Source organism: Cygnus olor, chromosome 9 (assembly GCF_009769625.2).
Source record: "Cygnus olor isolate bCygOlo1 chromosome 9, bCygOlo1.pri.v2, whole genome shotgun sequence".
Classification (NCBI taxonomy): domain Eukaryota; kingdom Metazoa; phylum Chordata; class Aves; order Anseriformes; family Anatidae; genus Cygnus; species Cygnus olor.
Genome location: NC_049177.1, coordinates 7,692,106 through 7,707,487, shown reverse-complemented (window position 1 = coordinate 7,707,487; position 15,382 = coordinate 7,692,106). Strand labels below are relative to the sequence as shown.

Sequence of the window (15,382 nt, the reverse complement as noted above, 5' to 3'; positions counted from 1 at the left end):
CACCGACCAAATTTTTCAGTGTTCCCTGTTTTTCCTTGTTGTATAACATGAATGAAATCATAGGTGAGTATGAAAGGTACCCGTTCCCTTTTAATTCCAAACTTGGATTTGAAGTTCCCAAGAATATGCCCAAAATCTATATGAAAGAGCTAAAAACAGAAAGCAAAACAAAAAACATAGAAGTGAATAATTTCTCCAATGAACAATTTCATTTTTCTAATACCTCTGCAGGATGCTGGTATCAAGAACAGTTAACTCATGACGTTATTCTCCATAGCCCACGGCTTCAACCCTTTTGGGGCGTTTAGTTTTACAGTGTTTCAAGATTTATTTTAAAAGTCAGTGCTATCAACACTTTTATGAGCAACCACTGCTACAAGTTAACGTGGAAAAGACTAACTCAGTTTCAAGCTTCTGACATCTTACTGGTAATATCAGAAAAATTAGCCCAATGATAAGCCCACAAGGCTTAACATCATTGTATCCAAGGGCTTCCTACAGGCAGGAGGAAAGCTAGTACAATTTATATTAATCCCAAGAAACCTGTGACAGTTTTCCCATTTCATAATCAAAGATAAGGGCATTTCAGCTTTCTTCTACTAGGTAAAGACTTAAAAGAATACTGCAAACATCTATAAAACTCTAACTTTTATAACCATTTCCAGTGTTTCCTAGGCAGAAAAAAAAAAGTAGAAAGTAACAATTCAGCAAGCAAATACATTTTTATTTTACCTAGGTTCTAGGTTTTGAGATTTACAGCCAAAGAGTAATACTGGCACTCAGCTGCATATTGAAAATTTCTGCAGCAGTAGCCTGTAGAGACTAACTTCAGGAGAAATACATTGCTCAAGACTGTAATTAGGGTATTTAAGGATGGTCTTCTGCAGGATACTCTGAGAGGACTTTTATTCAGTGAATCTGAACCATTAACAGGCCTTTCAGATGCTCTGAAAAATATCTACAGAACAGTCTCACAGACAAATAATAGCTTACTAAACAGGCATTGGTTGTTCCTTTTACTAGTCTTACATTTAAACCTTTCTTTAAAGCTCTCCTCAATACTCAGTAAATGAAAGAAATCCAACAGCTTTTAGATATAATTCTACTGAGACACTAAAGAAATCAGAGTTTTCAAGGTAATTCTTGTACAAAGGAGATGCTGTTGTTATTCTGCCTACAAAAAGGATTTTTACCTGGCCATTTTTTCTGACCATGATATTGTCACTGTGTCTGTCACCAATCCCCAACACGTAAGTAGCTACACAGTAGCCAGCACAAGACAGAGTAAATTCTTCAATGGCTCGATCCAAGTCATCTCTAAAAACACCAAAACAAATATTAGTGCATTCAACTAGTAATTCATGTTATGCCTTAACATCAAAAAGGATTGTTGCGAGAGAATACTGTATTTGAAGAGAGAATACTGTAGAGAGGGGCTGCACAACCACAAGTAGCTATGGAGAATGAGAGAAATCCAAATACTATGAAAGGCAATGGCATCAAGATTTAAGACCCATGTAGCTTTCTTGGGGTTTTTGTTTGTTTGGCCTAGTCTAGAATAACTTATTCAACAACATGAAATCAGAATGCTGCAAATATCAGAATTACATCTGGACCACTCTTTGAACACCAAGGGAACCTGAATCTGAGTCAGAGTTTGATATACTAAACCAAAAGAAAAGCATACCTGACAGAACAAACACACGTTCCTTAACACCTATAGCTTATAGAAACACTTACAGAAATATTTACAGAAATTACCCTAAATTGTATTCCTTCAGCCAGTTTAAGAGAGCATCTTTGTTGAAGGCAGCAGCAGCAGCAACGTTGCTACTATTTAACTGAATATCAGCAATGGTTTCTGAACTAGAAACAGCCTCAATAAGGCCAGAGTGATCTCCAGTTGCTAAACAGCCATAGGGCAATATCCTGAAACAAAATGAAGATTAATGTTAAAAACAAAAATAGTAAGAATGCTTCGTTAGTATACAGATACTTTCAGAGGGTTGAATATTCACTTAACTTGAACATTAAACTCTAAAAGTTAATATACAGATATTACTTGCAAAGTTAAAATATCAGCAATTAATTTAAAACATTCGTTTTTCCTACTGCATATATGTATCTAGAAAAAGAAATTATGAGCAACCCTTATTTTTCCATTTTACTGAAGAACATAGTTACTTGTAATTTTATAGGAGAAACTATAGAGGGAGCCCTTTATTTGCATTTGTTAATTTCCTGGCTAAATGAACAACTGTCGCACTCAAGTTTATTCTAGACTATCAGTTGTGTAAATGGAAACCAGGATCTTATCCTTTTGCCCTATTCTTCCTAACTCAGCTTAAAATGCTAGAAAACCCTTTTGAAAATACGCACACAATATAGTATTTTCCTGGTATCGCTAATTTTAAGCGCAGAAAGCTAGTGAAAAACAGGAATACATCTTTCGATTCACCTGATACATAGAATGTTCCTGTGCATTTATACACTGTTTCTAATAAAAAAACTTACAACAATATTGTTGCATTAAAGACATAAATAAACATATAAGGGGACATGTCTAAATAGGTAAGTGCATTTTTCCAAGCTTTTTGTTCATTTCTGAGGAGTAAAACCATCACATTTGCTTTCTTCAAAAGCACTGCATCACATAGAGGCATCTACTTTCATTGTAGGCATCTCAGGTCATGAATTATCTCTCAGTTCTCAGGATCCACATATTTAAAAAAAACAGATACCCATGCAAAATCTAATTGCAGTACACAGCTATAGAGTAGCACTATAAAGATTTGCAGGACATTAAATTTGCATGTGTGTATAGATGGAAAGCACTGCTGGTGGAGGTATTGTCATCTGTATTTTACACAAAACAGGTATTATGCTTGATTGCTTCAGAGCAGAACCACATCTCTTCCCTAAGACAGCCTATTATCCCCTCCCGCAGAAGAAAAATAAATAAAATTCCAGAAAATTTAATTGGAGCTCGTTGGCATAACAGCTGTGAGCTAACTGAACAGTTTCTCTACCACAGCGATAACACAGCTGAAGGGGTATAAAGCAGTAAGAGCCCTAAAGCTGGGGATTCTTCTCCACTGGCAGCAAAGCAAACAGAAAACCAGATTCAACAGGGTTTTCAGAAAACAGCCAACATCAAAACAACAACAAAAAAGAAGTGCAGATTTGGAACCTTCTTTCCTTTAGTATTCTAATCTATCTCCCAATTAAAAACCCCAAGTTTCTGTGCTGAAGGGTTCTCCCAGCGAACAGCAGGGTGACTCCAATTACCGAACGCCTGCATTCAGGACACGAGGAAGCACTGCCCATCCTTATCACGACATGACAAACGTAAGCCAAGTATTGCCAGGTTAAAGTGCACGCTGGCCCTCTTCCATGGCATTTCAACCCACCCTACTTGCAGCTTAACTGGGCACCCATCCAACAACTTCCCCTTCAAAAGCAAACAATGATGAAAGCCTTCAGCCCCTTGAGGACTGTATGCTTACAACTGGAGGAAAAAACATCCTTGTCAGAGAGACACTTTGACAGGAGTCAAGTTAGGGACAAATCCTCTGGGTCCTTTCCATCTCATCCTGGTCCTTCTGACTTTGACATCTGTCAGCAGGATACGCGCCCTACTTTTTAATGTTGTATAAAGACCACTGACAGATCAATACAGCAATTCTGGATTGATAGATAGGATAATTTTCTTTCTCCACTTCATTTTTCGTCAAGCACCATAAATGGAGGGGAAAAGATGCTTTAATACTGTTCTTTATTTCAATAATTTAATTATTTCTAAATACAACCCCAAGTTCGGGGACTTGATCAACACATTCTCTGGAATTTCGTGTGCAGCAGTTTCAAGACAATGACACACTTTAAACTTGTAACAAATATATTTTTCAAAGGTTTTGTGAACTCTGATTTTACTTGCACAAAACCACTTAACATCAGACTTCACACAAATTATGGCAGTGAAAACAAAAACTCATTACAGACAGGCAATGAAATGAAAAAGTTGTTGGGAGAACTCCCTCTGCCTGCCCAAGAAGGAAATAGGTATTGAATACTTTTGTGACAATTCACCACAGTAAAGATCACTCAACAAAGATTAAATTCCTCAGACTTAGAAAAGCAACAGAAAATCCTAACTTCTCCCTTAGCACAATTTCAATGCTGCAATACAGGTAAAGCAACAGCAACGCCTTTTGGTGCAAGGTTTGCTCTCAAAGTTGCACACTGCAGACCCCACAGCATGCTAGGAACACAGACGCTATGCTCCTCTGCAGTGACAGGTATTTGTAATAGTTAAACATTCCTCATAAAAATAATAGAAAGTTATGTCATCTACTATGATTATGCCCACATGCATGACTTCAGACTTATTTTTGAAGCAAAAATAACAGCTGTAGTTTTAATTTTTCAGGAGGTTGAACCTCTGAAAGTCTCTTTCTGTCACTCTGCAGCTGCAACCTCAATATAAATATTGTTTAAGTGAGTAAGTTTGTTCCATAACTGCCTATACATAGAGTACAAGAAACAACTAGAGAAACTACAGAAAGAGCCAAGGAAGTTTAGTAGCACATACCTTGCTAACGTCTTAGGCAAACTATTTTAATAGTTTGCCTAATAAATTAATCGGTAGGTTTTTTGTTTGTATGTCTGGCAGGAATTATTTAAAGAATATATATATAAACATATTATTAATATATATATTAATATAATATAGTAATATATCAATATAATATATATATAAATATATATATATTTTTTCCCCAATTACTCTGGTACTTGACTGACTGATGCCTAAGGTGAACTGAACTCTGAGTCAGCCTTCTCCAAATGACAGAGTAGTGTTCATCTTTGCTGATGGCCTTTGCTGTCTAATGGTTGGGTCTGTACTGAGAAGCAGATGCAATTTGCATCTGAAGTTTTATTCAGCTGTGCAACTCCACAGTCCATCCAGTGACAGCCCAGGATGAAGGACCTACTGGAGAACACTGTTGCATCCTGCTGCACACACACAAATTTCCTTTTCTGATACAAACCCTGGTCTTGTTCCAATATTTAGTCAGAATGCACACACAGGAACCTAAACAACAGAACATACCATGTGTGAAAGACGCCACTTTACCCATGAGACAAATTAGTTGACAGTTAAAAACAAACAAACAAAACCAAAAACTTTCTCCTTCACCTTTGGAGATCTCAAAACCCACATATATTTGGTGCCCCTTTATAGAGCTGAGAAATCCCACTGGGAATTTTGTGCTTGCTTTACACTTCTAGTAGAACACACAGACTGGGATAAGATTTCATATTAAATTACTAATGAGTAAGTGATTGGGAATTGCAGTACAATTATAAGGAAAGTGATCCTACCCCAAACTCCTCAATGGCAGCATATTGGCTGCCATGTGATCCCTGCTTCAGAGAAGCTATAAGATCTGCTGTGACAAGATATTCTTGACTGGGAGTAACTTCTCGAAGAAGACAGAGGCAAGCAGTGAGTGTTTCTGCATTTACATTGGTGAAACAAGTTAGAAGCCCTGCTTTTGCTCGAATGGAGTTATCAAACATTCTGTAGTGGAAAAAAGTTGACCAGCACAAAATCCATTATGCATCCACAAAAGGAAAAAGGGAAGCAACAGTGTCAGGGAAACGTAAACCTCAAAGGATGATAAAGAGCAAGAAGAAAAGACTCCACTCATTGGCACTGATGTATGAAGCTGGATTTTTCAGGAAATCAGAAATATTTGACACTACTTTTTCACTTGATAGAGATGTCTCTCAACCCAAGCAACGAGAGGCAATCCAAAAGTCCTGACGCATGAACAGGGCAACAAAACTCATTATTACTGCTGCTGATTCATAAATTTTGGACTTGTCTCTTCTTAATAAGTATGTAAACTGTAAACATAGATTAGAGATCAAAGTCGTAACTTCTTAGCTGCACTGTCATCCTCCAGGTGGTCATAGGGCTGTTTTGCCCAATTCTATTGCCAGTTAAGGCCATTTCAGAACCTTTCCTTGGCAATTGCCTCATTAAAATCTCTTTGTAAGATGTAGAACTATAGCCCTACCTCAATCCCAGAATTTTATTTCATAATCAGAACTAAGAAAGGATGAATGGAAGGAAGATGCTCACAGTTATGTAAATAAATGGAAGAAGCCAATTATAGAACTGCCATTCTCACTATTTCCCCTTTCTACATTTTTCTTCTTATGAGAGTTTTAAGAAAAATCAGAGCCACGTTTTGGTTTCCCTTTGTTGAGGTTAAAAAAAATGCATTAGTCAGGAAAAGCATATTTGATGACTCCCAATCACTATTCCTGTTTGCTAGGCACAGTGTGTGGCCCTGGCTGGAACCACAAACTAAGCTTCTGGGAAGGCAGCAACTGAACTATGCCTCATCTGGGATTCCACAGCTGCCAGAGGTTGTCCTTGCCCCAAAATGCTGGATCAGTCTCTTCACAGTCTATTTATAATGATATAAATTATCTAAAGTTTCCTCAAATCAGTGTTCAACCTAAAACACACTCAGCTACCCCATAGCAAACATACACTTCCAGAAAATCTATTATTCACTTTCCTATTTTATCCCATACTTCACTCTAAGGAATCTTTCCACAAGTAGCACATTTTCCTGAAAGGTTAAGAGATTATCTGTGGGCTGATGTTATGTGCTTTGTGAAGCACGTAACGCTTGAACAACAAAATTTGTAAAAATGAGATGAAAGAATCCAAATGAAATATTTCAAATGATATTTAAGTATTTCTAGCCTTATAAATAACAGTTACAATTACAATTAATATAAATGATTTCAGCTCTGTTTCATAGGCATACAAAATTGACTTTATGGTGTCCAAACAGTTCATAATAAAATATGAATCTGATATGAATCTATCTTCATTAGAACTATTTTTCTATCAAGAAATTAGAATTTGATAATTACCTTAACTAAATCTGGTGCACAGATTGGCTGGAAAAGCTTCCCTCATACTGGAGAGTTCTATTACGATGTTGAACAATGCCTCATACTCTTTGGAATAGCATTTCTATAAAGAAGACGGGCTTATCCTATCAAGTATATGAAGGTAAGAAAGCTGCTTTGGATAAGACTTCAAGATTCAAAGATATTTCTGGTCTGAAAAATGTTTTCTGACATCTAAATGGTGTTTTAACAATAAAAGAATGCTAAATGAGACTTCAGAACGTACGTTAAAAGTGTTTACAATGCCTGCAAGCAGGAATGGAAGCTTTAACACAAAATATTATTGAGTTCAACTTCATAAAAACATCTTTAGTACTAAATACACTAGGACACCATGCTTATTCTCCACTGATTTTTATAATAGCTGTATTAGAACTACATCACTGAAATGGCATCAAAAATATATTTTGAAGTACAAATTTTGAGGAAGCTGCAGAGTATTTTTTTTCCCAATATAGCAGTGGCTCTAAATATATCACCTTTCCTGCCAGCCTCATCTTACTATAGAATCTTGTCTTACACATGAATGATTACCCACTGTTTATCAGAATTCAAAAATACAACTGAAAATATGCAGTAATTGGGATTAGCAGGTAGCAAGCATAAAACAGACGAAAATACTTTTTCTTACATACAAATAACAAGACTTTCACCACAGGCTATTGACAAGGCTAAGAATATAAAAATGTTTAGACTCCAGCAATCATTTATTTGTTTTCATCCTCCAGGCAGAGTATGTAGTCGCACACCCATCCAGACCGTAACACCCTAACTCAGAGGCAAGAATAGCACAGCAGTCAGACTCAAAAGCATTGCTAAAGTCAGGGTAAGGACATCCCCCCAAATTCAGTCATTTTATCATAGAAGGCAATCTGATTAGTCAGGCACAATTTATCCCTGGTAAATCCATATTGACAGTTCCCAATCTTCTAACCCATATAGTAGGTAGAAGACAGACAAACCTGTTACATTTTGTAGGAAATCGCAAAATAAAAATAAAACAAAAACGTATTTGGACAGAAATGTATTCATTTATGGCCATGGCTGCAGAAACCATACATACCATTAAGAAATAAGACCAACAGAAATAAGAAAATGTTAAAAAAGAAGAGTTTGATTGTTTGGCTATTCCACAACTCTGGTAATTCTCAACTAGATAGTGAAATTATATTATAAACAGTCCTAACCTCCTATTACCCCACTCTCAGATTAGAATACCTAAAGTTGACTAATTTCTAAAGCGTGTTTTGCCTGTTAGAGAAGCCTGTGTATTCCAGATGCAATCCTCAATGACTAATTTTTGACCAGTACTGCTCAAACACCAGATAGATTACAGAAAGCCTTCACATAAAGATCTTTTCACTGGACAGCAGATTTGCATTCTACATTTGTACCTCACTTGCACATGTGTATTAAGAGCTGTAATTTCCATAAATCACAAAGTGAACTCCCATTTTTGCATACACCTGAAAAGTCTATGACAGTTAATAGACATGTTTGTTACTTGAGAAATTTATGAAACACATACTTTTGGAAAGCTCACAGACAAAAACAAAACAAAGAAAATAACCAACCAACAAATTAAACAAAATGCACAGAACCTGCCTGCTGGACCTTTAGGTCAGGAATTGTTTCCACACCTCATACAATGCTTTTTGTCTGTCTGAAAACCGTAAAATGTTTTCATTTTCATTGTGGAAAGCACAATTTATAATCACCATGGCGAGTTAGATACACTGTGAAAGATACAGTGCACAAGGACAAATATCCTGCTTGATAATAAGTAAAAATCTCAATGTTTAACTTCACTTCTTGCATTATTTCTTTTCATGGTTAAATTATTTTGTAATGTGGGCCTTCTGGGGAATAAACTGCAAACAGAAGCCATCTAGTTAGGTAAGTGCCTTCTATAGCCTGCTCACCTTGGCTATGACAAATGAAACCTTTTGGCATCATTCCAAATGTTTAGGGGAAAGCATATGAACAGGAAAGCTTTACTGGTAAGAGTGGACTCTCCACCGAAACAAACAAACCCTTAAGAGATCCTTACCGGAGATCCAGGCCAGCTTCTTTCCAAAGTATGTCCATCAAACGCAAAATCTGGAGTGTCAACATGTCCTGCCGGAGATCTATAATGGAAGGTTGAAACTGCTGCTTCAGTTTCTCAAAAGCGTTGTAGATAAACCGTCTAATATTTATAAGGCTTTCGGAAAAAACTATCTAAAAATCCTCAGTCCTAAACGTGAAAGCAGGATTAACCGTATCATTATGACTGATAACATCTGTAATTTGAAAACTAGTCAAAACAAGATGCTTAATTTGTTTGCTGATGCTATAGTAAACCATGTTTAATTTATGGCAATACAGAGCAACAAAGCTTAAGTGGAAGTGTGAGAATAAAGAAAGAAGTGCTCAGCACTGCTTACCATCACCATTTTTAAAGATGATCCCTACAAGATCTCCTCCAAACATCTTATTGTTGTATACTATCCATAGAGGCTTCATTTTAGAATCCATATATCTACACTTCTCAACACTAGAAGAAAATATAACAAATGTTATAGTCAACTAAAAATAGTTCAGCTGAACAGGACTAAGCATTGTTCAAAAACACAACAGAAAATGTAGATTTCCAGTTTGGAATTACTTAAATGTTACCTCAGCTTTCATTCGGCCACTATACTATCAGCGCATACTGAGTTATGGATGAATCTGTCATACATCAACTGTGTTGAACACCACGATTGGCACTTTTAGTCTTATATTTAAATATGTTTAGCTATGGTAATACATTGACTAAGAGTATTAAGTTTCATTGTGGATCACAACAATCTTCAAACTTAACTGCTATTTAACCTCGGGAAGATTGCCAACAGACCTCCTCTCACTATAGAAAGCGTTCTCTGTGACAGCATATCTGCTAAACAATACAGCCAAAGGAAGTTCAAGCACATAGGCGTTTCTACTTTAGTGTTTCCATTCAAAAGCTACAGTGAAACTTTATTCACTCATTCTTAACTTACTGTAGTTCTGAAAGTATAACAGAAGGATTCAGAGGAGACTGGAGGTCAGAAAGTGCTTCTCTGTAAGCATTTTGTTTCAAACACGTGTGCATTGCATCTTTTCCTTTTGCTTTGCTTTGTTTCATGGCATTCAGCTTAATTAAGCTGTTTAAAGTTTTCATTTTATTAAGGGCTTCCACCTGAAAGAGATATTTTATCTTTAAAACTTATTGCTTTGACTTTGCATGTAATACAATATAAAATTGTGTATGAAAACAAAAAGCAGTTATCTGAAATATAAAGCAATTTTACAACATCCCATAAAATGGAAATAATAATCATGAATTAAGATGGCATTTCTGAAACAAATGACAATAGACTTTTGGAAATTATTCATATCCCGGAAGTACCATTTCTGTAACAAACACATTGATGGGATGAAATCTCTGAAACCTCAAGTCACTTTTTAAAGCAGGACTTAATATCTCCAACACAGTGACAAGACATTTTAATGTATGACAAATTTACAAAAAATCCTCCTTCAAAATTCAGTTTTCATCACAAATTAAACAAAGCATAGCATAGGTGCCTCAATCCATACTAAAGTCAACAGAAATTGAGTGTTTCATACTTCTACAAAAATCAAACATTACTTGAAGCGATGGATGAACATGCTTCATTATATGCATTCAGTTAGTTGCAAAAAATAACATAATGCCACATGACAAATTGCAGACATTTGTCACATACATAACTACACATGCTCAATATTTAAGACTCTGCTCTGCAAAAGTTTGTTCATTAAAACCCTGCTGAAATTAGGCATAAGGTAAATGCTCTGATCAGGTAGGATGTTCCAAATCTGCATGCATCATCTAAGCAATATTTACTTTTAGAATGTGTGAAAAGACAGGTTTAACTTTTTCTTTCCTTCCCTCTGTTTTAGGAAGTTTTCCACTAGTACAATTTGTAAGAAAACAAGCAAACTAGCAATGTAAATATACGTAACGTTAACAGATAAAAGCCCTTTGGTAACAAACCTACATAGCACATACAACAAACATAATTTCTACACTGCATCTACATCTAAGCAACTTGTTAGCAGAATATAAAGTATACAGCAATTCACAGTAGCCATAGTTAACATGCTCAGCAATATGCTGCAATATTCTCTAGCAAACTGCATCAATTTAAATAACTGTAAAAGATTATTTCTATTCAAGGAAGCCTCAGTCTAACTTATAAGGTGCTGAGTCAAGACTTACCACTTTTACAGACAGACTGAACCCTGTTAAGCAGGATGCTGTGGAAATTGTATGGAGTTTGATTCTAAAACTGAGGCAATGGAGACCTGCCAGGTCAGCCATCTGTCAAAACTAAAAGCGCTCTGCTTTTCCACTATTCTAGGAGCTGTACAAACATCAGTGACAAGGGAACAAAATGGAACCTGTGTTGTACAAACAGGAACTTTTTGAAGTATTTCTACTTTGAATTTCTTCCGTGTTTGCACAGTTGGAAATTTTTTTGCCCCTTCTTTGATTGTACTGACATTTGTTTCCTGTGAAGTGCACAAAAACTTCACTGACCTTAGGTCTATTGCTTAAGCATTTCATCACCTAATCTTTTTATGATTTTGACAATACTAACAAGCACTCATGTAAGAGATGGTCTTTTCAATGGTCTGTGAACTGCAGAAATAAAGAGCACAACAGTACATGCCTGTTCTGTTTGTTTCTTGAAGTACATTTTCAACACTGACAGTATCAAAACTGTTAGAAATAACAAACATCAGACTAACATGTATTGAGTTGCCTTTTCTGTCCTTATTTTCCTTGATGTAGCAAATGCATTAATTCCAGAGCTATAATTTTTAAAGATTTTGTTAGCAATCTAAATTTTCTTGCTAAAATTGCATTACAGCCTTCAGAACATGATTTGCAAGTCTCTATTATTGATCTGCCAATAAACTTATTAGTGTGTTTAAAAATAAATCTCTCTCCTCTTTTTTTTTTTTAATGGAAAATCTGTATTAACACTAAAATGAGTATTTGGTTTGCTTCAACACCTGTTTCCAGGGAGTACTGCATCATTCTACAAATACAGGATTTTTGCATTACTTTTTAGCAAAAGCTGCAAGAAGCAATCCTGGATTGATCCATACAAAGTTTAGATAGAAATGTAATAGTTTCTATTAAACAAGCTGCTCTGATGGGATGGGATGGGGGTGTCACAAGTTTCAAGTGCATAGAAACCCCTCCTCACCTAATAATCTGGGCAGTCTACTTTTCTATCTAGATCGTATGTGTAGTGCTGAAAGTTCCTGCACTTCTCAGAACACTATATGAACAGGTTGCTGCCTCTGAGGCCCCACAGCACTAGCTGCCTTCTGTACCAGGGAAGACTGCTCCATCATTACATCAATCTATTCAGCCCACTCATTTCTCCCTCTCACTCATGCTTCCTTCTCTCCCCCCACATCCCTTCCTCTCTCCTAAACAGATGGACTTTGTCAAGGTAACCAATATGACCCATAGGAACAATGGAACAAGCATTTGAGTTACAAGCTAGAGTAAGTCAAGATTTAAAGAAGGAGGGAAGCTTATACCTGTTTAGCAAGCACTTTCATGTGAGCAACACTTCCTCGGCAGTAAGCTTCAAGTATCAAACCAAACTGTATTGAAACAGCAGGTATGTGAACCTCTGACCTATAAGGGAACATCACAGAAGAAAAGCATCTTGTCTATCAAGACAGACCACATAATTTTACAGACTAGCATTTAACGCAAATAAAGTGGAAAAAAAAATACTTCGCGGTCATCAAATAAAATAAAAAGCCAGACTTCATAGGAAGTAACAAAACACTTATAAGGAATGGTGAGTTTCAACACATGCCACTTGTTTTGAGGTCTAGGACTGTTCTGGAAGCAATAATGATAAGAGGTAGTTACTAGGTATTTGTTTTCAGGAACCTCTTTTATTAAAGAAAGTAGTATTGATAGAAGACGATATTGAGAGTCAGGGCTGATGTTAAACTGTGTGTTCTCAAATCTTGGTAAGGGAAAGCCAAGGTTTCCCTGAGGGGTACACTTGGAAAGAAACACTGAACCATATTTGCAGAACCAATTATTCTCCAAAACATTTTCATGTAGTACTTGCTCATGTTATTTAGAAATGTTAGAATAATTTAGTTGTATTTTGAAGACAGAATCAACCTATAAATCCATTCTGCAAGATACCTGCAAATCATAGAACTGATCATCAAATGTAGCAACAACACACAGAACTACTTTTACTTTCTGTTAGTCTTCGAAAAATAGTATTTTTCCCTGTGAGGTATAAATACCGTACTTTTACTGCAAGCACAGTCAAAACAAACACTAAATTCATACACGAACCTAACTTACCAGTTAGCTAGAGCTGACTGCAGTTTCAAGTATTTTCTTCAAATAGTGGATTACAAAGCATAGTAATATATTTTAAATAAGAGTCTGGCTTTGATCTATAAATGCCAAAGGTAAAGGAAATTCTTGATCTGCCTATGAGAAGTCTAATCTGGACCGACAGTTTCAGAAAGATGTAAGGGAAAAATTCTTACCTTAGATGCCAAAACAACATCTGTCCTATTCTTCTATTAGCAAGTGCTCTCTCTAATAGAAATCTGGAGAGAGCACAATCAAGAAAAGGTTCATATTTCAGGACTTGCACAAGTTGAAGAAGATACTGAGAGAGCTCTTCATCGCTAGAATGAGGTATATAAAATCAGTTGATAAAAAACTAGATTAATGACATTCCAGAAATTCAGATGCATATGCCAAACCCAACTATGCATATCTAGGCTCAACAGGAAGAGTTTATCCCAATCTTTCAGTCACAAGGAGAAGAAAAATAATACACAACTTAGTGCAATTGCTAGACTGATCAATTTATCATTAAGTTAACAGAATCTTAAAGCCATCAAACCTTTAAGTAAAAATGTCGTATTTAATCATGGGCCTTTACAAGATCAACATCTCAGCCTGAGCGTTAGGTTAAGCATCCAGGAGATAAATAATTTCAAATGTTTCCAGACTGGACATTGGCTCCACTTTGACCCCTCAAACTCTGATTGAGGAGCTGTATCTTTGGAATCACTGAAACCTAGCAGTCAGCTAACTCCAACAGGCATGGGCAAGAAGGGCACTTCAGGCAAAACTAAGAACACTTGCATACCTGTTCCAAAATCAGGAAAGCAGTATTCATTCTACTGAATGTAATTCATTAACCTGTCTTAAGATGTTAGTGCCTGTTAGCTGAAAGGTGTTAATTTATTAAGATACATTCACAAACTGATCCATTAGGTAAAATATCGGTGGTGTGTTACCAAAAATATGATGTTGTTTAGAATATGAGGAAAATCACTGAGACAAATCTTTCAGACACCAAGCAATGCCCAAAGTACTCATACTTCAGAAAGTTCATAAACAAAATTTTTAAAAGCTTCTATGTTAGTTAACTACTATAAGTAATACTGACAAAACAAAAATAATTCCAATAATTTTCTATAAAAGCTTGTACCTACCCCCCCCCCCCCCCCCAAAAAAAAAAAAAGCCAAAACAAACCTCTTAACACTTGACAGTTATGTTACTCCAGAAAAATTCTGAACTTTCCCTGACTTTTTACATTCAAGTATCTTTCCTTTTATAAATGGCCTGAAGAATTCAGATTGTCTGCCTAGGATGAAACAGGAACCTTCTGCACATCACAAAAGGATTTCAGCGATGCAAATACTGGACTCTTTTGTTCGCTTTATCTTACTCTGAAACCCTTCAGTAACTTGGTCAAAATATTCAATCACACTGCGTTGTATTTATTTTTGTCTACCTTTTTATTTCAGCTAACAGTATCACCTTTAGGTTAGAGGTTTTTGTTTTTTTTTTTTTTTTTACCAGCTGCCTTTTTAAATAAGGTGGAAACTGACTTCTGATACCCAACTGAACATAATTTTGCTTCAGAACCAGAACTAAGAGTACTAGAAATAATTTCAGATGTATCAATTCAGTATTATTTGGATAGCCCAGCAGTTAAATTTCTTGTTTATTTGAAAGAAGTCAAAATATTTTTTTTCAAATATATAGCCTTGACCATTAAAAAAAAATCATTAAACTATTTACCACAGACTTTAGAATTCAAGGACAGGAAATGCAGTAACGATAATGTTAAACAAAGCTTGCCCTACGTTACACTGAAGAGCAAAATTATATGTGATAAAGGAAGAACTACAGATAGCACAGGCTACTATCGAGATCAAACAAATTAGTAATTTTTTAGTTTTTTAATTGTATGCTACAGCTTACGTTTCTATTAAATGATACAGCAAATACTTAAAATGACAGAGTAGCTG

General features: G+C 35.9%; 1 protein-coding gene across 12 annotated transcripts in view; it reads right to left on the bottom strand.

Moving 5' to 3' along the window:
- PIK3CB (phosphatidylinositol-4,5-bisphosphate 3-kinase catalytic subunit beta) overlaps positions 1 to 15,382 on the bottom strand; it is a 129,165-nt gene that overhangs the window by 3,724 nt on the left and 110,059 nt on the right. For all 12 annotated transcript variants that reach the window (XM_040566639.1, XM_040566637.1, XM_040566638.1 and 9 more), the window contains 8 exons: positions 13,597 to 13,740; positions 12,607 to 12,706; positions 10,023 to 10,201; positions 9,426 to 9,535; positions 9,050 to 9,128; positions 1,762 to 1,929; positions 1,194 to 1,317; positions 4 to 149 (listed from right to left, as the gene is read on the bottom strand). In XM_040566639.1, the coding sequence (XP_040422573.1) occupies positions 4 to 149; positions 1,194 to 1,317; positions 1,762 to 1,929; positions 9,050 to 9,128; positions 9,426 to 9,535; positions 10,023 to 10,201; positions 12,607 to 12,706; positions 13,597 to 13,740 (1,050 nt within the window). The remainder of the gene's footprint in view (positions 1 to 3; positions 150 to 1,193; positions 1,318 to 1,761; positions 1,930 to 9,049; positions 9,129 to 9,425; positions 9,536 to 10,022; positions 10,202 to 12,606; positions 12,707 to 13,596; positions 13,741 to 15,382) is intronic.